This window comes from Talpa europaea (genome assembly GCF_964194135.1).
Source record: "Talpa europaea genome assembly, chromosome: 8".
Classification (NCBI taxonomy): Eukaryota; Metazoa; Chordata; class Mammalia; order Eulipotyphla; family Talpidae; genus Talpa; species Talpa europaea.
In genome coordinates this window covers 56,013,863-56,038,380 of record NC_140075.1, presented here as the reverse complement: position 1 = coordinate 56,038,380, position 24,518 = coordinate 56,013,863, and the positions used below count along the sequence as shown (strand labels likewise).

Below are 24,518 nucleotides of genomic sequence, written 5' to 3'. Positions count from 1 at the left end.
TTTAGTTGGGGTGGTTTTTTTTTTCTTTTTTTTTTTGGCTTCTTAACGTGGATCTGGGCAATTGCAAAAAAAAAAAGTCAACAACATATACTTTTATAAAAAAAATAGCTACATAGGCAAAGGGAAAATTAGGTGAATGTGTCAATGCATATAACTTTTCAAAAAAGAAGTGTCACCTGTGGTAAATAGCATTGAGAGTTAAAGTAAAACAAGGACTTAACATTCAAAAAGTCAAACTGAATCTTTGGATTGAGTCCCTAGTTTAGACACATACAAGATATAATAAGATCTTTTATTATCTAAAGTCTCTTAGAAATATTTCTACCTTTTGATGTAAGAGATTTTCATAGGAATCAGATAACTACAAACTAAATTGAAAAAATGATCTATAACCACTAGGAAGTGATAAGTAACTGACTTTGCATTATAGTCCCCACGAATAATTCACTATTAACTAAAGTTTTGGTTTTTTGACTTCAGATATAAATATCACCTTTGGCTCGCTGATTTAATAGCTTTTAGGACATTAAAAAGGGTCAAACCAAGATAATGTAATATGTCTTCATTACATGAGCTAACTGTTCATTACATGAAATAATCGCTCATGTAATGAAGTCAAGTTCACTTTGCCAGTACACTTTCAACGGACTGAAAATAAATCTTTTACTAGAAATTATAAATCCTTTTCTTAATGATTCATCTCTACATCTCCAGTGAACCCAAACATCATTTTTTCCATTTCTCCCAAAACTTCTATGTGCTCCTTGCCTCAAAAGTCTCTGACTTACGGAGCTTCTAATAAAAATTCTGAAACTCTTGGCAGTAATTATACAGCAAAACAATCTTCACCAACATATACTTTTTTCTTTAGGAACTGACTATAATTGAGATAGTAAAAGTGAAGACACTACAATGTTTAATTATTTTTAAGGGTCACAGAATTTTTGGACATAAGCTGATTAAAAAGTTCAAGGTATCTGGAAAGTTGTAGTAATAGTCTAGTATACAATTAACAGAGACAGTTTTGCCAATTAAAGAGTCAATTAATAAATACTCTCTTGCACTCACTGCAGGAGACAACTAATAAAATTTGTACACTGAGTGAACAATAATATAAGAAGAGCATAGGATTCATGGTTGAGATTGGAAGGAGATAAGGCTGGTCATTTGTTGTATAGTTTGGTCCCTAGTACTATGCTATACTGCACTTCTCTTACCTGCAAAAATTCAATATCTATGATAACAGCCTTAACTGATCTCCTTTCCTCAGATGATCTTCACATCTACTCTCCTTCAATAACCCATTCCCATGGCTAAAAAGATGGCCTCCAAATTGCTCTTAATGCTGTCATTACTTAGATATGTTCCATTTTTAAAATCTCAACTTCATAAACCATAAACCCCCACTAGTCTAGCTCGTTATTAACCCTCTTACCTCATAAACTTCTCATTTTCGACTTCATTTAAATCTCTAATCCTAGAAATATTAAATATTACCCAATGTATTGGCAATCTCCTAATTCCTTAATAATCTAGCCTAGAATATACGACCCATCTCTTCTTGTTTTCCATTTTACAAATCAAAATTTAATTCTCTTTTTGAAACCCCACCGACTGGGAGAAAAATTTTGCATACAACACTAAAGATAAAGGGCTGATCACAAAATCTACAAAAGCTGATGAGACTCAACAAAAACAAAGAAAATAATCCAGTCAAAAAATGGGCAGAAGAGCTAAAAAGTAACTTCTCTAAAGAGGAAATGCAAGTGGCCAACAGACATATGAAAAAATGTTCAACATCACTTGTAATCAGGGAAATGCAGATCAAAACTACCATGAGATACCATCTTACACCAGTGAGAATGGCACATATTAAAAAAAAAAACTAGTAACAACAAATGTTGGCGAGGTTGTGGAGAAAAAGGAACTCTCCTCACTGCTGGTGGGAGTGCAAACTGGGCCAATATAACCAAAATGAAAACACATACATACATTGTGCAAAAATGAAAAATGATGTAAGAATTATATAAAATAAAATATTAAAAAAATCTCAGGGAATACTGAAAAAAAATTTAAATCTCTTTTTAAGATAAAAGATTATTTTATTTTTATTCTATTATTTTTCATTGAGGTAACATTAGTTTACAACACTGTATGTGACAAATTTAGAGGTATAGGTACACACTTCTTTAGATGTATATTGCTACACCATACCCACCACCAAAGCACCCATAATCCTCCAACATACTCTAATGCAATCCTCACTTGCTTTCCACAGCCTACCCTTCTCCTCTGGTAGTCTCAATTTTGTAGGGGAGCACAGTCTATCACATTGTATTTGCTATTTAGCTAGAACCTGGCCTGATAAGGGAAAGATAATCAAGAAGAATGAAATTGAGTCCCTAAAGAGGGAAGTGAAAAAAATGCAGGAGATCAAAGGATTAATGGGGGAGCTAAAGAACTCTGGGAAAAGCAATGAAAGCAGAATAGATGAAATGGAAGAATGAATAAGTACTCTCAAAGACACAGAAATATAAAGAACCAAAACATAAAAGGAAAGTGAAGTGAGAAGGATAAAGAATGAAGAAAGACTTCGGGAACTATGAGACTCCTTGAGGAAAGGAAATATAAGAGTTATAGAAATCCCAGAAGGAGAGGAGAGAGACATAGGAACAGAGAAAATCAAGGAAATAATTGAAGAGAACTTCCCAAACATGAAGAAGGGGCTGAAAATAGACATACAAGAAACAAGAAGAACACCAAACTTCCATGATGAAAGGAAAAATACAGCAAGACACATAATAATAAAGCTCCCAAGAATCCAAAACAAGGAAAAAATAATGAAGCTGACAAGAGGGAAGAAACAGATAATATATAAAGTAAAACCAATCAGGCTGACATCAGACTTCACGGAAGAAACACTACGGGCAAGGAGAGAGTGGAGGGACATAGTCAACAAATTCCAAGACAACAAATGCCAACTAAGAATACTCTATCCCGCAAAGCTTTCCTTCCTCTATGAAGAAATAATAAGGACCTTCCCAAACAGAAACTCCAGAATTTCATTACGACTAAACCCCCACTCCAAAAAGTAATACAAGGAGTCCTAAAGTCAGAACAAACAGAGAGGTGAATAAGAATGAAACAAGACCAAAAAAAAAAAAAATTATTAAAAAAAAAAAATAAAACCAGAGAAAAGACCAACAAAATGGCAAATACAGATGCTAACATATCAATATTAACTCTAAATGTAAGTGGACTAAACACAATAAAAAGACGCAGAGTCGCAGGCTGGATTAAGAAACAAAACCCAACCTTTTGCTGTCTCCAGGAAACACATTTATCTACAAAAGATAAAAATAGACTGAAAGTAAAAGGATGGAAAACAATCCTACAAGCAAATGGACGAAAAAAGAAGGCAGGAACAGCTATACTTATATTAGATAAAACAGATTTCAAACTCAAAAAAGTAAAAAAAGTTTCCTGACAGTCATTACATTATGATCAAGGGGACAATACTTCAAGAAGAAATAATACTCATTAACATATACTCACCAAATGAAGGTGCACCAAAATATATCAGACAACTATTATCATGTCTGAAAACAGATATCAGAGAAAACATGTATATAGTAGGAGACTTCAACACACCACTATCAACAACGGATAGATCAACGAGACAAAAAATAAGTAAGGACACTAAAGCTCTAAATAAGGATCTAGAGCTCATGGGCTTAACAGACATCTATAGAACACTAAACCCAAAAAAATCTGAGTGCACATTTTTCTCAAGCACACATGGATCATTCTCCAGGATCGATCACATACTGGGACACAAGACAAATATCAACAGATACACCAAGACTGAAATCATACCAACCATCTTCTCTGACCATGAAAGCATCAAACTAGAAATAAACCATAAAAAGAAGGCATGGAACTCTCCTACCTCATGGAGATTGAAACCCATACTAATGGAAGACCACTGGACTAATGAGGAGATCAAAGAAGAAATTAAAAAATACTTTGAGTTGAATGACAAGGAGGACACCAATTTCCTAAATGTATGAGATGCAGCAAAAGCAGTAATAAGAGGAAAATACATAGCAATACAGGCTCACATCAAGAAACAAGAAAGAATTCAAAGACACAACTTAATCTCACAGCTCAAAGAACTAGAAAAAGAACAACAAAAAAACCCTAAAACCAGTAGAAGAAAAGAAATAATAAAAATCAAATGAAATCAAACTAAAAAAAAAATCCAAAAGATCAATGAAGCCAAAAGTTGGTTCTCTGAAAAAATAAATAAAATAGACAAAGCCCTAGCCAGGCTCATAAAGGAAAAACAGGAGAAAGCACAAATAAATAGGATCACAAATGAAAGAGAAAAAAATCACAACAGACACAGCAGAAATCAAAAGAATAATCAGAAACTACCATGAACAGTTATATGCTAACAAGTTCAACAATCTAGAACAGATGGACAAATTGCTACAACTCTACAATCGCACAAAGCTAGATAAAGAAAAAATAGAACACCAAACAGACCAATTACAAGCAGTGAAATTGAAATGGTAATCAAAACCCTCCCCAAAAACAAAAGCCCAGGACCAGATGGATTTACAAATGAATTCTACCAAACATTCAGAAAGGAATTAGTGCCTATCCTTCACAAACTCTTTCAAAAATTGAGAAGGAAGGAATAATACTAAACTTGTTTTATGAAGCCAACATTACACTAGATTAAATGACTTTAAAGTTCACATAGAAAAAGATGTGCATGAAAACTAAAACTTTGAAATGAATTTAGTAAGTGCAGATTTCCCCTACTAGGTATTAAAGCTTATTATAAAACTACTACAATAAAAAGTTTTATATAGTATCATTAAAATAGATAAATTGATTAGTGAAATGGAGTATATAATCCAGAAATATATATCCAAATATTTATGGGAACTTAATATAAGATGAAGATGACACTGCTGTAAAAAAGGAAAAAAATAGTTTAATTAAGGGATATTATTATCAAATTGACTATCAACTGAAATAAAATTAAGTCAAACTCTTAACATCATAAATATAACTGATGTATTATATATTAAATTTTAAAACACTGAACTTTATTTCAATATAAAGTTTCCAAGATTATTTGGATAAACTTGGAACTATAAAATCTCCTTAAAGAAATTTTTTCTTTTAAAAAAAAAGAGATATCAGAAAGAGAACTACTTGGGCAGTATTTCATAAACTTAAATCTCAATGCCATAACATTTTAACTTTATAAAGTGTTATAGTTCTAACCAAGTAAAGTTATATTTTGGCACTTAATGTTGAATAAAATTCTAGGACAATATAAGAATGATATATAAAGGAGGGGGCGGAGCAACATGGCGGCGAGGAGACGCTGCGAGTAAGATCTCCCATTAAAAAAAGTTAATAGGGAGGAAAAGCGGCAGGTCCCAGTGAGAACTGGGACACGGAAGATAAACGGATGACTCCAGCAAACTGCCCAAAGAAGAAAGTTGCCATAAAAGAGGACGAGAAGGGAGGGAAGCGCAGAACCCTGCTCCCCTCCCCCGCCCACAGAGGCGGCACTCTCCCACCAGCAGAGAGGAGGAAAACAACAAACCAAAACGCCCAACAAGAAAAACGGACGCAGCAAGTGGGACTGTGAGTGGAAAGGAACTATTTCAGCCACCACACCCCGTGAACGGGAGCTGAGGCGAACCCTGCAGGATCCGCCGCGGAGGTGAGCTCCAGGCGCCATTAAAGAGAGCCCCGCCCCCCAGGAGGAGACCAGCACCAGCACACAGCCCCAGCCGCCCGGTAAGCTTGCGCGAAAGCGGCGCTTGGATTGCAGCTGCCCAGGTCCCCGCGCCTGCGACCTAGGCTTGCGGGGAGACGGCGGAGGCCCTCCCTGAGTGAGCAGGAACAAGGCGCCCAGGCAGGGGAGCGGGATTCAAAAGGCGCCATTCCCACGCCACTGATCTGGGCTACAGCCTGCATCCTGGAACTGAGGTCTTTGGAACTGAGACCCTGGGCACGAAATTAGGGGGAGACAGCGGAGGCCCTCCCTGAGTGAGCAGGAACAAGGCGCCCAGGCAGGGGAGCGGGATTCAAAAGGCGCCATTCCCGCGCCACTGATCTGGGCTACAGCCCGCGTCCTGGAACGAGGGCTTTGGAACTGAGACCCGGGCGGAGGCCCTCCCTGAGTGAGCAGGAACAAGGCGCCCAGGCAGGGGAGCGGGATTCAAAAGGCGCCATTCCCGCGCCACTGATCTGGGCTACAGCCCGCGTCCTGGAACTGAGGGCTTTGGAACTGAGACCCGGGGCACGAAATTAGGGGCGTGGGTTCCCCACGACGGTGGGGCACAAGGCAGACACAGCACCCCAAAGCCGTTGAGGTGTACCCTACCATCCCCGCTCTGCTCCCTGTCCCACGGGGTGGAAAAGCAGCTCCCCAAGGGCTCTAGGAGAGATCTCTGGCGCCACCTAGCGACTTGACCCCAGCACAGGCTACTGAAGGAGCTAGTGGCCAGCTGGGGAGTTAGCCCACACCGGGCCCCTTCCGAACAAGTAGTCTGAGCCCACAGGGAGAGCGAGCACCCACAGCCGGGGCAGACCAGGCGCGCAGAAGAGTGTGCCTGAGACCAGAAGCGCAGGGAGTGTGTCCCACATCACCATTTTAGAACAGGGACATTTCTTCAGTAAAGACTACCTGCAGAAGGCTTCCTCAGGAGCCAGAGGTGAGCGGGGGAAGTTCGCCCACGCCAGACCCCCTCTGGCCTGCAGTCCAAGCCCAGAGGGGAGCAGGAACCCACCGCCGGGGCAGACCAGGCGCACAAGGGAGTGTGTCCCCACATCGGCATTTTAGAACAGGGACCTTTCTCCAGTAAAGGCTGCTTGAAACTGACAGATGACTCCTGGAAGAACCAGAGGGGAACAGAGAAGCCCACCCAAGATGCCGGCCAGTCCCAACAACACAGTGTCCCAACGCATACGGCAAATTAGAAAACAGACAGTAGGGAGGAGAAGAACCACACGCAACCTAGCAACTCTCCAGAGAAAAAGCACACCACAAAAAGAAAGCCAGCCCCCAGATTGCAACGACAATAACTTGGAAGAATTTCTGAGCCTTCCAGAAAGAGAATTTAAAATTGCCGTGATTAAAAAACTGACAGAAGTCATAAAGGAAAACAATGATAAGGGAAAAATAATCAACGATCAGAAGAATGCAATTGAGTCCCTAGAGAGGGAAAACAATGGTCAGAAGAAAGAAATTGAGTCCCTAAAGAGGGAAGTAAAAGAAATGCAGGAGATCAAAGAATTAATGGAAGAACTAAAGAATTCTGGGAAAAGCAATGAAAGCAGAATAGATGAAATGGAAGAACGAATAAGTAATCTTGAAGACACAGAAATAAAAAGAACCAAAACAGAAAAGGAAAGAGAAGTACGAAGGAAAAAGAACGAAGAAAGACTTCGGGAACTATCTGACTCCATGAGGAAAGGAAATATAAGAGTTATAGGAATACCAGAAGGAGAGGAGAGAGATGTAGGAACAGAGAAAATATTCAAAGAGATAATTGAAGAGAACTTCCCAAATGTGAAGAAGGAGCTGAAAATTGATATACAAGAAGCAAGAAGAACACCAAACTTCCACGACGAAAGAAAAAATACAGCAAGACACATAATAGTAAAGCTCCCAAGAATCCAGGACAAGGAAAAAATAATGAAGCTGGCAAGAGGGAAGAAACAGATAACATTCAAAGGAAAACCAATCAGGCTGACATCAGACTTCTCCGAAGAAACACTACGGGCAAGGAGAGAGTGGAGGGACATAGTCAACAGACTCCAAGAAAACAGATGCCAACCAAGAATACTCTATCCCGCAAAGCTCTCCTTCCTCTTTGAAGAAAGAATATGGACCTTCCCAGACAAACAGAAACTCCGGAATTTCATTGCAACTAAACCCCCACTCCAAAAAATACTACAAGGAGTCCTAAAGCCAGAACCTCAGAGCGACGAATAACAATGAAAGAAGGCCAAAAAAAAAAAAAAGTTATTAAAAGAATAAATAAATCAAAGGAAAGACAAACACAATGGCAAATACAGATGTTAACATATCAATATTAACTCTAAATGTAAATGGACTAAACTCTTCAATAAAAAGACACAGAGTTGCAGCCTGGATTAAGAAACAAAACCCAACCTTTTGCTGTCTCCAGGAAACACATTTAGCTACAAAAGATAAAAATAGGCTCAAAGTTAAAGGATGGAAAACAATCCTACAAGCAAATGGACCAAAAAAGAAAGCAGGAACAGCTATACTTATATCAGATAAAACAGATTTCAAACTCAAAAAGATAAAAAGAGACCCCAATGGTCACTACATTATGATCAAGGGGACAATACTTCAAGAAGAAATAACACTCATTAACATATACTCACCAAACGAAGGAGCACCAAAATATATCAGACAACTGTTGTCCTCTCTGAAAACAGACATCAGAGAAAACACATACGTAGTGGGAGACTTCAACACACCACTATCAACAATGGATAGATCAACAAGACAAAAAATAAGTAAAGAAACCAAAGCTCTAAATAAAGACCTAGAGCAATTGGGCTTAACAGACATCTATAGAACACTAAACCCCAAAAAAACGGAGTACACATTTTTCTCAAGCGCACACGGATCATTCTCCAGGATCGATCACATACTGGGGCACAAGACAAACATCAACAGATACACCAAGATTGAAATCATATCAACCATCTTTTCTGACCATGAAGGCATCAAACTAGAAATAAACCATAAAAAGAAGGCAAGGAACTTTCCTACCTCATGGAGATTAAAAACCACACTACTGGAAGACCATTGGACTAATGAGGAGATCAAAGAAGAAATTAAAAAATTTTTTGAATTGAACGACAAGGAGGACACCAATATCCTAAATGTATGGGATGCAGCAAAAGCAGTAATAAGAGGAAAATATATAGCAATAGAAGCTCACATCAAGAAACAAGAAAGAACGCAAAGAAACAACCTAATCTCGAAGCTCAAAGATCTAGAAAAAGAACAACAAAAAAACCCCAAAACCAGTAGAAGAAAAGAAATAATAAAAACCAAAGCAGAAATAAATGAAATTGAAACTAAAAAAACAATCCAAAAGATCAATGAAACCAAGAGCTGGTTCTTTGAAAAAATCCATAAAATAGACAAACCCCTAGCCAGGCTCACAAAGGAAAAAAGGGAGAAAGCACAAATAAACAGGATCATCAATGAAAGAGGAGAAATCACAACGGACACAGCAGAAATCAAAAGAATAATCAGTAACTACTATGAACAGTTATATGGAAACAAGTTTAACAATCTAGAGGAGATGGACAAATTCCTACAACTCTACAATCACCCAAAGCTAGATAAAGAAGAAATAGAACACCTAAACAGACCAATTACAATTAGCGAAATTGAAATGGTAATCAAAAACCTCCCCAAAAACAAAAGCCCAGGACCTGATGGATTTACAAATGAATTCTACCAAACATTCAGAGACAAATTAGTGCCTATCCTTCACAAACTCTTCCAAAAAATTGAGAAGGAAGGGACAATACCAAACACGTTTTATGAAGCCAACATTACACTAATACCAAAACCGAACAAGGACAACACAAAAAAGGAAAACTACAGGCCAATCTCCCTAATGAACACTGATGCAAAAATCCTCAATAAAATTTTAGCTATCAGAATCCAACAATGTATCCATAAGATAATTCACCACGACCAAGTTGGATTCATTCCAGGGGCACAAGGATGGTTTAACATCCGAAAATCAATCAACGTTATCCAACACATCAACAAAAAGAAATATAAAAACCATATGATAATATCAATAGATGCTGAGAAAGCTTTCGACAAAGTGCAACACCCATTCATGATAAAAGCCCTTGAAATTCTTGGGATACAAGGAACATACCTCAACATCATAAAGGCCATCTATGACAAGCCAACAGCCAGTATCATTCTCAATGGTGAAAAGCTGAAAGCAATTCCATTAAGATCTGGAACAAGACAAGGATGTCCACTCTCACCATTGCTTTTCAATATAATACTGGAAGTCCTAGCCAGGGCAATAAGACAAGAGAAAGACATCCAAGGAATCCAAATAGGAAAAGAAGAAGTCAAACTATCACTATTTGCAGACGATATGATATTATACATAGAGAACCCCAAAAACTCCACAGAAAAGCTAATTCAACTCATCAATCAGTTCAGTAAAGTGGCAGGATACAAAATCAACACGCAAAAGTCAGTAGCCTTCCTATACACAAACAATAAATCTGAAGAAGAAGAAATCAAAAAGACCATCCCTTTTGTTATTGAAACAAAAAAAATCAAATATTTGGGAATAAATCTAACAAAAGAGGTAAAGGACCTATACAAAGAAAACTATAAAACACTGTTAAAAGAAATAGAAGAAGACACAAAGAAATGGAGAGACATCCCCTGCTCATGGATTGGAAGAATAAACATTATTAAAATGGCCATCCTTCCAAAAGCAATATACAGATTCAATGCTATTCCAATCAAAATTTCAATGTCATTCTTCAAAGAAATAGAACAATTATTGATGAAATTCATATGGAATCACAAAAAACCCCGAATAGCCAAAGCTCTCCTGAAAAAAAAAGAAGGGAATGGAGGCATCAGACTCCCAGACTTCAAACTATACTACAAAGCCATAATCATCAAAACTGCATGGTATTGGAACAAGAACAGACATACAGACCAATGGAATCGAATAGAAAATCCAGAAATAAACCCACAGATTTATGGTCAACTAACCTTTGACAAAGGAGCAAAGAATATGCATTGGAGCAAAGAAAGTTTGTTCAATAAATGGTGCTGGGAAAACTGGGTCGCTACATGCAAAAGAATGAAGCTTGACCACCACCTCACACCATACACAAAAATCAACTCAAAATGGATTAAAGAACTAGACATAAGACCTGAAACCATAAAATATATAGAAGGAAATATAGGCGAAACACTACGTGATTTGCACATCAAAGACATCTTTACAGACACATCACCCAAAGCAGTGATAGTGAAGGCAAAGATAAACAGCTGGGACTACATCAAATTAAAGAGCTTTTGCACAGCAAAAGAGACAATAACAAAAACAAAGAGAAACCCCACCAACTGGGAGAACATTTTTGCACCCAACACTAATGATAAAGGACTGATCACAAAAATCTGCAAAGAGCTGATGAGACTCAACAACAACAAAGAAAATAATCCAGTCAAAAAATGGGCAGAAGAGCTAAAAAGAAACTTCTCTGAAGAGGAAATGCAAATGGCCAACAGGCATATGAAAAAATGTTCAACATCACTTGTCATCAGGGAAATGCAAATCAAAACTACCATGAGATACCATCTTACACCAGTGAGAATGGCACATATTAAAAAAACTAGCAACAACAAATGTTGGCGAGGGTGTGGAGAAAAAGGAACTCTTCTGCACTGTTGGTGGGAGTGCAAACTGGTCCAACCACTGTGGAAAGCTGTGTGAAGATTTCTGGACCTACTAAACATAGAGCTTCCATATGATCCAGCAATTCCACTCCTAGGTATTTACCCAAAGGACACAGAAACATCAATTCCAAAGAACACCTGCACCCCTATGTTTATAGCAGCACTGTTTACAATAGCTAAGCTTTGGAAACAACCCAAATGCCCAAAAATAGATGACTGGATCAAGAAGATGTGGTACATATATACCATGGAATATTACTCAGCATTCAAAAAAGATAAACACATGCAATTTGCTGCAACATGGATGGCGCTGGAAGGGATCATGCTCAGCGAAATAAGCCAAAAAGAAAAAGAAAAATACCGGATGGTCTCACTCATAGCAGGAATCTAGAAAACTTAAATAAGGGACCAGGAAAATGAATAACTATAAGAAAGTGAAAATCAAAATCAACAAAAAACTATGAACCAGAGACACTTTTAGGGGGGCGGGGGCAGGAGGGGAGGGATTGGGGTCAGAATGGGGGGCTGCAATTGTATGGGGAATATAACAATAAAATTTATTAAAAAAAAAAAAGAATTATATAAAATAAAATATTTAAAAAAAAAAAAGAATGATATATAAAGTATTACTTAATTCCTATTCTTGCTGCCCTATTTTTCTTCTTAAAAGCACTGAGAAACTACATGTGGGCTCCTAAGCGAGCTGCAGGAAGTAGACTGATCAATATAAATTAGTCCTACATCTAAAAATTTAGAGGTGTATATGTCTAAATATATGTCAGACTCTTTTAACTATAGAAAACTTCCCAAGATATTATTCTAATGCCTCTGAAACTACTTCCTTTACTATATTCTTTGTATATGAATGTCTTTACTACATTCTTTGTACATGGCTTTAAAAAAAAAACTTAGGAAGAAAAATACATTATATTTAATTTCAAATGTGTTTCAGAGTTAGGTTAAGATCATAACATAACCATGCTTCATCAAAAGAAACAAAAGTGACATTTGTTCTATTTTTCACTCTTGGGCTTCATTACTAAATTATATAAAATACTTTTAAAATTATGTACACACTATATATACCATATATAAAGTATATATATGTTCTTTGTGTCCCTCTCATTTTCTTGATTCCAATATGCTTTCTTAAAGAGAAGAGAGAGATGCTAAGTGTAGACAGTATACTCAGGTATGCTCATAAACCTGGGTATTTGTATACTGTGACACATTTACTATAGAACAAAAGAGATTGTGAAATACTGGAATAGACAGATATTACAGAACAGAATAGAAACAATTATTCAGATTTTATGTTGAATTGCTTAATACTACTAGTTAAGAAATAAAAGTCTGTCCTGGTTGTTGAGGACACAACAGAAGTCAAGTCTATCAGGATTTGTTTCTTCTTTTTTAAAATTGTTTTATTTTAAACTGATGTAACAATTGATTTATAATACTCTATGTGATTTACTGGATGAGGTTTACACTTCTTCAGATACAGGTTACCACACCACATCCACCAACAAAGCACCCACATAGTCCATTATAGTCCACTAAGGGTTCCTTTCCTCTTAAAGCTTACCTTCTTGTGAGGAAGACAGATATGAAACAATTTCCAACTACTAATTCTGTTTATGGCAAGTGCTTATAAGGGAAGGTACAGAGTACTGGAAGATAAAAGAGGGATCTAGTCTAATCTTCATGAAGTAGTTAGGGAAAACTTTTCAAGGAATGTGAGGTTTAAATTTAAGGCTTCCAGGTGTGAGCTGTAGTAAGTTAGGCAGAATAAGGAGTGGAGGGCAGAGAAGTGGCATAAGGGGAGAAGAGAACTGTTTCTGAAATGCTCTAAGGTAGGAAGTAACTGATGGGAGCTTTCTAACAACCTCCCATACTGCATCTGTAGTATGAGAATAAACTGGCTGATGGTAGGGGACAAAATAGATGAGGTGGGTAGAAAGCCTCAGAAACTAATACTGAGTGATCTATATTCTTTCCTCTGAAAAATAAAAAACTGTTGAAGAATTTTATATTAAAGGTCAGTTTATATTTTCAGTATTTCCAAGCTTAATATTTTTTATTTAAACTGCTATTTTGAATAAGTTCTACTTATAAAAACTATTTTGACTATAGGTGAAATGGTTTCCCATTTCTGCTCCAAATCCACTTCCCCAAAGACACAATATTGGGAAAGACTAGCATTGCATACCCTGTTTCCTCTGGAAATGCAGAGTTGGTGTTTCCATCGATCTGACATGGGTCCTGAGAAGAAGAGTCAGAATCTTTTCTATCTTGATTTGCAGCAATATTGGTTATTCGATTTTGTTGCAAGTCCCATTTTCGAGCTACGTTGTTAATTGTTAACCTTTTCTTCTCCTATGAAAAATTCAATTGTGACAAGAATTACATTAATGCAATTTATATATCAAGAAAGTATCCAAAGAACATATTTTTGTACTACTTACACTTTTAAAAGGAACATATTCCTTAAAAGTAGCTACCAGGGTCTCCCGGGTGGCACTGGCAGTTGAGTGCAGCGCTGTGAAGCTGTCTGCAGCCTCTGCAGCATGGGTTTAATCCCAGCTGCCCGGGGGATACCCACACGGCACGGCAGACCTGTCTCACCCGCTGCTCCCCTCAGCAGTGTATTTCAGTCATTCTGCCTGGTCTGTTCCCCATTCTGTCTCTGGTGAATCCTCTCACCCTCCTGCACATCTGGCCTGTACCCTGGTTCTTGTATGCATGAATATAATAAATCTTTAAAAAAAATGTAGCTACCAAAAATGAATTCTAAAAAAAAAGTACATGGGGTCTTTATATGTTCTGTGTATTCAAAGATATCAAAAATGGTCAATCATCTTTAAAGAAAAAGATTATACAGAACAATAATTATTTCCATTGGAGATAGGAAAACTCACTGTCTGAAAGATTAATTTGACAGAAATTTATATATCTCTGTGTTTAAATATAGCAAGAAGTAACTAATATTTTAATCTTCCTACCCAACAATTAGAATATGGTGGAATAATCTTGAAGATTTAGGAGGTGGGCAGAAGGAGGAAAAACAGGAATTGATCAATTATTCAAAGCATCACAACATAAATTATAATATCTGAAAATTCATAATTAGATATAGGTGATTAAGAAAAATTGTGCTAGGTTGAAATATTTCTAGCTAACCAATACTATCCTAAATGAATAGGAAAGAAGTTAATTCATTATATGCAGTAGATGCCTTAGGTAAGTGATTCTCAAACTTTAGGGTATCTCAAATCATCTGAAGAGCTTTAAAACACCAATTGCTGGTTCTTACCCCATTTATAATTTAGTGTGTTTGGGGTAGGGCTCGAGAATTTGCATTTCTACCAAGCTTCCTGGTTGCTAATGATACTGGCTCATAGATCTCACTTTGAAAACCACTAACTTAGGGCTTTGGGACTCCATTTTCTCACAGAAACCTGCAGAGAAAAGCAGATCTTAACTACTGAACCTTAACTGCTGCACTAGGTTGAAACTGTTTCTACTCATTTTATAAAAATTGCGGAGGAAAAACAACCCCTATTCTGGCAAAGTGTCCATTATCAAAAGTTAACATATTAAAATGACATGCCAATTAGATCCAGGTGCTGAAAATATACTCTTTCTATTTCGTCTTTACTAAGCTTACAATCATCCAGTGAAAAATCAGCTCAGTATGATACTGATCCCTCTGTACCTGCTCCCTGGGGAGTCGGTGAAAGCTATTAGATAGGTTCTTTGCCAATTCCTTCATTGCATACACACACACACACAGAGAATAATTACGTTTAGTTCCAAGTCACTGCCTATATATGGTTATCTAAAATTTTAGCATGTAGGAATGGAATTGAATGCAAAGTGATGAAAAAGCTTAGTTAAAAACTAAACCTTTTAAAAACTCTATTTCTGTGTTTAAAATTTTTTTTAGGATTTTTTTCCTAATGCTTGTTATTTAAAATTTGTCAATATAGGTAAGTAGGTTATACTCAAAATATGTGTATACTTCTCACACTTTTTGATATTTTATATATATCCTCCTTATCTTTAGCAAGTGGGAATCTACTATTCTACTCTAAAAACTTTGTTCCTCCGAATCTATAATAAAAAAGCATTCTTACCTTAAGGAATTCTATTTCAGTTATCTGCAAATGACTGGGCAAACCCAAATCTTAATCTAAGCAATGACATTATTTTTACTTAGTGCCAAGGCACTTTGAAAGAGGCAGAGTAATGGAAGATGGTTAAAGTGCTGGCTTCATGCATTTGGTTTTCTGGATGACTGGGGATTGGCAGAAAGAAATATTCTTAGTAAAATAGGTAGAGCAGGGCTTAGAATAAAACAAAATGTCTTTATACCACTGAGCATGTTAAAAAATGACAATCTGAAAATGCAAACATTTCCTATAGCCATGCCCAAAGTAAAGGAAACTTTAAGGGTTACCAAAGGTTATTAAAGTCACATCAACACCAGGTTGACTAAGAGAATATCTATTCTGTTTTCACTGAGTCCAAAAAAGGGAAGACATTTTAAAACAGGAATGTAGCCTGGGGTCAGGTGGAGATCATAAGCATTTTATGTATCTGTGGAACAAGAAAAACAAAGCAAAAGGAAGGCAAGAGATTCTGCAAAACAGAAAGAGGGTACCCAAGAAAATGTTATGTTCAAACATCAAGAATGCACTTAGCATATCAATTACGAGCATTTTTTAAAGCTACATGGCAATAAATTTTCAACTCTGTGTTAAGGAGACATTTTTAGAAGATACCAAATTACAGCTTCTGTCACTTGAACAGTATCACACCAGTATGTGCCAGACTTGACACTTCCATTCAACCCAGGACGTTGCATGGAAAATACAAAAGCAACAAGTCAGAAGGTATGTGTCCATGTGCTCTTCATGTGCATAAAATTACTCATTTAATTTCCTTTATTTATTTATTTATGGTTGTTTCACATAGTTGAATTGTTTGCATAAAAGCAGTATCTATCACATTACATCACTACAGTACAGTATTACTGTCTATGCTCATCCTCCTATATATTACATCTGTGGCTTATTTACTAGTTTACACACATTTGTACCTTCAAACACCATCATTCTGATCCCCCTAAACTCCTCCTTTCCTGCTACTTTAAAAACTTTGTTCCTCCACATACTCTGCCTTTTTTACAGACTTTTCTATAGTTCACATATAAATGAAATCTCTCTCTGACTTTATCTCACTTAGCATAATGTGGTCAAGGTCCATTCAGTTCTCACAAAGGGCTGGAGGTCCACCTTCTCATGGCTAACTAGTGTATATAACTAGTGTGTATATAACTGACATAATTTTCATCCATTCATCCACTGATGAGCATTTGGGTTGTTTTCATAGGTAGGCTATTGTGAAAAATGGTGTGATAAACCTAGGTGTGCATGTACATACTCAAAATCCTGTTTTCATCATGCCACAAATGGCATGAGTTTGCTTTTTTTGATCACTGAGTAGTATTCCATTGCCATTTGTGGCAACATGGATGGAGCTGGAAGGGATTATGCTAAGCAAAATAAGTCAGAAGAAAGAAGATAATATTGTTTCACTTATATGTGGAATATAAAGGAACCAAACAAAAGGTCAGCAAAGACAAACACTGAAAGCTGACCATAGATCTAAGGCATCCAGGAGGGGGAGAGGTGAAAACTGCTGAGAGGGGAAGAGCAATTATGGTGTTTGGTAGTGGGAAAACTATGGTGACCACACCAGGAGGGAGAAATGCTATCCTGTCAAAAAAATTAACAAGGATTTAAGAAAAAGGTACCTTATTAAAAAAATTAATTTAAAAATAAATAAAAGCTTATAAAGTGATTGGTTACAAAAAAATCACTTTTTACACTGAAAACTAATAAAATATTACTTGTCAATCATATCTCCAATAGAAAAAGAAAACATACAGCAGAGGGCATTAAACTGTATCAGTAAAGCTGACAGTCTATTATAGTAATTTCCAAAATGGACTGCACAGGCCATTAAATACACAGTGCACTGGCATAGAAAAAAACTAAAATTTTCAAAAAAGTTTTTTTCATAAGGTTAGTTATATTTACTGTATCTTTTAACATTCTTTCCTTTTGTATGTATTTTATAATATACATTATACTGTATTTTAGAAGTGCAGGTTTCTTTATAGGTAGTAATATATATTTTAGCATTGTTTCATTTATAAAAATCATCATACTGATAGGAATGAAAAATTCGCAAAGCTTGGAAAGCATTTTTTTGTATGACAAGCTAACTAGCTTCAGTTGGTGTGACTGCACACACATACATGCAGACATAAGTGAAAATACCTTAAGCAAAGATTGTTTATGACTTTCCCGCTTTTTCTCTTCCTCTTTTTTGGCTACAAGAGATGCCATACGCCTTTCTTCTTCCTGAAAGAAATTTTTAAAAAGTATTAAGTAGTTAGCCTTTCTAAGCTAAATATCTTTGATTTTAAAAGCCTGCTTTTCTTTGTAAGATGCATACTACATCCTAAAAGACAATAGGCTGTTAAAGAAAAAAAAGTTAGCATGTTGTTCTTTATTTTCCTCTTCTTAACTCAAATCTTTTCATTTCTATCTCACCTTAAAATATTCACTATGAACAAATTTCTTAAAGTTGCAATCTGTTTACATAATCTGGATCATTTCCCCCTTGAAGACTGCCATGTTTTAATAGAGTAAATTATAACCACAGAACTTTCAATTTTATCAAAAGATTCATAGGCTTTCAAAATGATGTCACAATTTGAGAAAACAATTCTTCCTAAAAGACAAGTTTGAAAATATCTTTAGAGATAGGAAGCTTTATAATGTAATTTAGCAGATTTGAAGTACTCTTTAAAAATAAAAAAATATAAAAACAAATTAAAAATGCAATGAGGGGGCTTAAACAAAAGATTTTACACAGCTGAAAAGAGAACCAGTCAATTGGAAAATGTGTTAGAAGACATTTTTCCTCTATGCTTTCACAGGATCCTACACTTGATGTATCAAGGCATTTAACCGGTTTCAATTTTAATTTTTTCTGTCACTATTTTCCCCTGTTCTGCCCCAAACAGGTCCATTAAGGTAGGGACCATGTCAGCTTCCAGCACATATATATTTAATGAAATTATTAAACATCTTTATATAATCAATAATTTTCTAAAACTTTAACTGCTAAATCAAATAGAGACATTTTTCTACATTTTGCTTACCTTACACAAATGTAATACTAATTGGCACTCCAGAATTACTCTGACCAGAAGTAAACATTTGATTTAAAACATGATGGATCATCATAAGAATTGCTCCCCAAATGTTTCTGTGTCTTCCCTTATTCAGGCCACAATGTGAGATAGCACTTACTGCTCCCTTTAAGTTAAAGTGATGATGTGACTTGCTTTGGGGACAATACCATGCGGACAAAAGTGATATGTGTTTACTTCTGGGTAGAAGCTTTCAAAGGCAATACATGATAGTTACTCTTTCTCGCTCATTTCTGATACAGAATTTGCAAAATTGCAGAGAGTGGGTTAATCTGAATGCCTGAATCTTGGAATGATGATAATGTAGAACAAATAAAGTATCTAGTCATATTCTATGGGCAGACAGAAACATAAAATAAACTTAGCTGCTTTAATCCACTGAGGTTAGAAAAGTTGTCGCCACAGCAAAATCTTAAACAAAAGCTTAACTGTATCCTGATTAGTACCTATGTTATATTAGAATCAGGGAGGGTCAAAGAAACTATGAAAATATATTCTAGGCTGTGGTACATTAACAATGGTTCTGAACACACAAAAGAGATCAAGATAAAGAGCTATTTTCTTAAATGCACAAAGAGAAACTATCACAGAGTTAAAAGGGAAATAGAAATGCATCTACTGCAAGACTCTCTAATTTTAGAAATGAGGAAGTTAATGCTCTGAGAAGTTTAGTAATTTATCCAAAGTGACAAAGTCAGGATCAGGATGAAAGATATGTCTTGTGAGAAATGGAATTGGTAGTATTTTTTAATAAGACTACTTAAATTTATTTTTCTGATTTTAGAGACAGAAGCCTCTCTCCTCAGAGAGGTTAAAATTAAATAGTAATATGCCATATAACTTAGTTGATTTAAAAGGAATGGAAATTTAATGTGATTTTTTTGGTAGGTTTAAATTGTATTTTTTTTTTAAAGATTTATTTATTTATGTATATAAGAGCTGGGATACAGGCCAGAGGTGTGGGGGGTGAGAGGATCCACCAGAGACAGAGTGGGGAACAGAACAGTCACACTGACTGAAACATACTGCTGAGAGGAGCAGCGGACAGGAGAGGTCTGCTTCACTATGTGGATTGCTCCCTGGCCGGCTGGGGATGGAACTTGTGCTGCAGAGGTGTCAGACCACTTCATAGTGCGGTACTTAACCCCTTGCGCCACCAGGGAGGCCCTAAAGCGTATTTTACAATATGGAAGATAGTCATTCACAATGTTTAGAGACTAAAGAAAGGTAGTCAAGAGAAATAAACTATACGAAAATTCAGAACCCTGATTCCCAGCTTCATAAAATAGCAGAATTAATAATTAAACTCTTTGGTTCAGTATTCATTGCTTTGATACCTATTGAGTACAATCTACTTCAGAACAAGCTTTTTCAAAAGAGTGAAATAAATTGATGTTTAATTGTCGACTTGTCTATGAAATCTGAACTAGAAACAGATTGGTTATTCAGAGAGCCAATTTCAAGTAGTACTGAAAACTGTATAGATCACGTACTACACATACTTAAAAGATGATTTCATCAGATTTTTAAAAAAGAATTTGAACTTCTATTAAAAGCAGTAGGACTTTAAAAGGAAAACTAAACTTAGGAAAACTGGATATATACCAAATCAATTCAAATATTGAGTGTTTTAAGAAATTCATACATCTAGTGACTATATTTCAGCCCTAATAAATATAGTGTAACTAAATAAAATAAACCTCTAATTGTAAACATAAGCCATAAACCCACTGGTAAGATGGAAAAAAAGTGCTGCAAAACTCTAGCATCTTCATGATGTAATCTAATTTCTGGGATCTATCCAGGACCAAGAAAAACAATTTACTTTTTTCCTTACTTCACTATGTCATTAAGACATAGTACAGATCAATTAAGAAGCAGTGATTTAATAACCTGAGATTCTAATCAATGCATATATATTATCAGAAATTTTTTTCCCAAATAACTAACAGTAATCCTAATATAGGGAACAATTTATTATGTAGAATTAAAAAATATATGGCAATATGGGTTTTTTAAACATACTTCTGTTACTTATGAAAGATGTAGTTTTACTTGACTAAATCAAATATTGAAAGACTTTAGAATCACAGAGTTCTTGTCTAGATGAAATGGTCTATGTTTTTCATTCAAACAATCTTTTTGTTTAAGAGAGAAAAACTGATTTTTCCACGGCCACAGTAAATGTCAGAGTGGAGATTAGAAGTTATGTTTACTGGCCCAGGGGTATTTTGCTGTTACAATACTAGGAGGTGAAAAAAGTTAAAACAAGCTAGATTATACTGCCATAACAACTGCAAAACATATAGTGGTTCATAGGAAAAGTTTTTTCTAAAAAAAAAAAAAGGAAAAGTTTATTTCTCGATCAAGGAACGAACACTGCAACTGCTGTCGCTGTGGTGGCTAAGTACTCCTGGGTGTGTGATCTGATGCCTTCTTCAGTTCAACATGTGCTTCCACAATGACCACTACATGGGAGAAAAGCATGGAGAATCACACACTGACATTTAAATATTTCTGCATGGAGATTGATTATATTCATTATTTCTGCTGACATTTCACTGACAAAAGCAAGTTGCATGACCACATTTAACTTTAGGGGGAAAGGAAATATCATCTGCCCACAACAGGAAGAGAAATACCATCTTCCCACATGTCAAAAAGAAGAGGAAAACCAGAACATATTGGTGAGCATTAGTAATGGCTACCACCATAGACAACACACTTCTGTCTGAAATAGGCTACCCCATGCTTTGAAAGCAAATTTGAGCTGATTAATATGAATTCCAACAAGTTTACTTAAGCCAACTAAGTGTGAGTTTGAGGTGAGAACTTAGACCCTATCCATTTGGAATTGTAAGAATAATGCCTGCATTCATAAAACACTGCCTTAAAAATAAATAGAGAAATCCTGCCTCCCTGTAATATTCTATACAATGATCCTGGTTCTAGATACTCAAATGTGTCTATTATCTCTCTTTTTGGACCCTTGTGAAAGTATTCAAATATTGTATTATCTTACTTGTGTCTTCTCCTTTGTGAGTGAATTATGCTAGGTTCTCTGGAAATATTCCAAATTTGTCACCACCCCTGCAAAACTAATAGTTCAGTAATAATCTGATCATTAAAGAAAAAAATGGGAATGATTAGCTCCATTTTTTTGAATTCTTTATTTCAATAGTTTTAAACTATATTAACTTCTAGGAATCACATCTCACAATTTACTTAGTTTGAATATATAAATTCCAATACAAGTCTTCACACATGCTGCTTAGCTCATCTCCCATAACCTCACACTTATGCTAAGAATTGTTTGTTGTTACAGAGTAAAGTCCAGGATTTTAATTTATCAATTTTTTTATCTTGCTAAATTCTGCTTATTTTTCCAGATTAAATGTCAGCAAACCTTTTCTATATAGGGCCAAATAGTAAATATTTTAGTTTTATGAGCCATATAAAATTTCTATTGCATATTCTTGTTTTTCTTTCTTTTTATTCAAAGCTTTAAAAGCATAAAAAACATTCTTAGTCTTAGAGTTGTACAAAAACAAGTTGCACGATGGATTTGGTCCCACAGGCTATAGTTAGTTATGACTATTTTTGGATTCTGATTTGACTGACCAATATATCAGGATCTCTAACCTCTCCAGCTTCTGTCACTCACATATTTTATCAGAATAACAGAAAAATACTGTCCGCTATTCATTAAATCAAAAAGTTAAACAGAATTGGCCCACAGATAAAACCTCATGGCATGCCAGTACAGATTTTTCTCCAAGCTGGCATTAATACATTACTTCATATTCTATAGGTATACTGGAATCACAATTCCAGTTAACCGTGTTGTCATACAACTGACTCACTATAAAAAATACTCTGTTATCTACATTATCTACACATTCCTTGAAGCGAATCTATAATATCCAAAACAGAAATCTAATTTTGCCTGGCATGAATTGTTTTAGTGAACTAATGCTGCCTCCTAGTGATGAATTCCTTAAGTACTCACACAGTCATTCTTTAATCCACTTTAGTTTTCTTTCATGTCTTAAAGTTTACTGTTATAATTTATGGACTTTATATTCTTCCCTTCTGTGATAAAAAGACAGATTAGGCCATCCTACCTACCTTTCAGCTACTCTATTATACCTATGCTGCTTCTTAGCTATAACTTTCTATATGGATTAGCAAATTTTTATCTTTACTCAGTGCTCTAGATCAAAGATTGGCAAACTCCAGTCCACAGGCCAAATCAAGTCAGCCAAAGGCTCTTATAAATAAAGTTTTATTGGAAGAGTCATGCTCAAACATTTATGTATTGTCCAAACCTGCTTTCAAGTAGTTTTCAAAAGGGTTTGTATAGCCCCCAAAGCGTAAAAACTCTTACTGTCAAGTCCTTCACAGTAAAGATAAAGTATGCTGGCCCCTGCTCTAGGCGAGGATCTGGATTCAAACTTTTCTGTTCACCCATTTTAGGCTTTATTATTAATGATATCTATTTCTACTCTTATAAGCTAAAAGTTACTCTTCTCAACAGAGATAACAAAAGCAAAATAGGAATTGATATAGGATCCCAAGCTTCCTTGGCCTGGCTAATCACTCTGGTGTTCATATAACTCATCATGTACACCCCAATTCATCCTCTGGGCTGCTACCCAGATAGACAATCTTTTTAATACCTAAGTCCAACTGAACTACCTCAAACTCTTCAAGGGCTTCTTATTAAGTCCAAGACAAAAATCTAAACTCTTTATTATGACTTAAAATGTTCCTCATAAAATGTCCTTGCTTGTAAGACATTCATTGATTCTGCTCTCCGCCAACCCCCCATCATGTATATTCATTACTCAGACATGAACTATCAGTTGCTGTATTCTTTCAGCACTCCTTTATATTTTGGATGCCATCTCTCTCCGTAGAACATTCTCCACAGACACAACCTCCTCTTTCTTTGCCACTCCTTAAGACTCAAGTCAGTTATTTTCTCCTTTGAAATTTCTCCTATTTGTTCAGTAGACACAGAAGTGTCTTGTTCCTCAAAAACACTGTGCCATGTATGTGCACGTAAATGTATCTGGTGATTTATCTTCTTATCTAACCAGCTTACCATTTTGCATTATACCTATGTCTGCCTCTAGCTAGACTGTGAGTAACCTGAAGACATGAATATATGACTCAGATCTTAGTATCTCTACCGTCTCATATAGACCCCAGCAAAGAGACTTTTCAATTCAGCGTACCTAAGGGTGCCTTAGAAAAATGTTCATAGAACCAGAACCTGGACCTGTCACACTTATATCCTGTTCCACATTGATTTTGGCATAGTATTTGTTTTTTTATCATAAGGACTACTGAAAGATCAGCTTTGTAAAGACATGATGTCATAGGGAGCAATGCAATGTGACCTAATGTTGAAATGGCAAATTACATTAAGCTAGTAGTTTTCTCAGATCTCACAGATATCAAATATTTCTCTTAAAAATTAAAAATATTCTACAGTGCCCCTGTCAGTTCACTTCAGCATCCGTGGCATACAGCTTGAGAGCAACAGCCCTTGTGCATAGAAGTTCATTAGTATTTGTGTAATTTACTCTAGCTAGAATGTTTACATGGTAAATTAAAAATTTACTTATAATTTTTATTAAAAATTATTTTTAAAGTAAAAAAATAGTTATAGAACAGGTGTGAGAAAAC

The 24,518-nt window shown here is 35.9% G+C and overlaps 1 protein-coding gene across 5 annotated transcripts in view; it reads right to left on the bottom strand.

Moving 5' to 3' along the window:
* LRRC49 (leucine rich repeat containing 49) overlaps positions 1–24,518 on the bottom strand; it is a gene marked incomplete at both ends in the record, with an annotated part of 112,907 nt that overhangs the window by 18,094 nt on the left and 70,295 nt on the right. For all 5 annotated transcript variants that reach the window (XM_084240545.1, XM_084240542.1, XM_084240543.1 and 2 more), the window contains 2 exons: positions 13,746–13,912; positions 17,884–17,967. In XM_084240545.1, the coding sequence (XP_084096671.1) occupies positions 13,746–13,912; positions 17,884–17,967 (251 nt within the window). The remainder of the gene's footprint in view (positions 1–13,745; positions 13,913–17,883; positions 17,968–24,518) is intronic.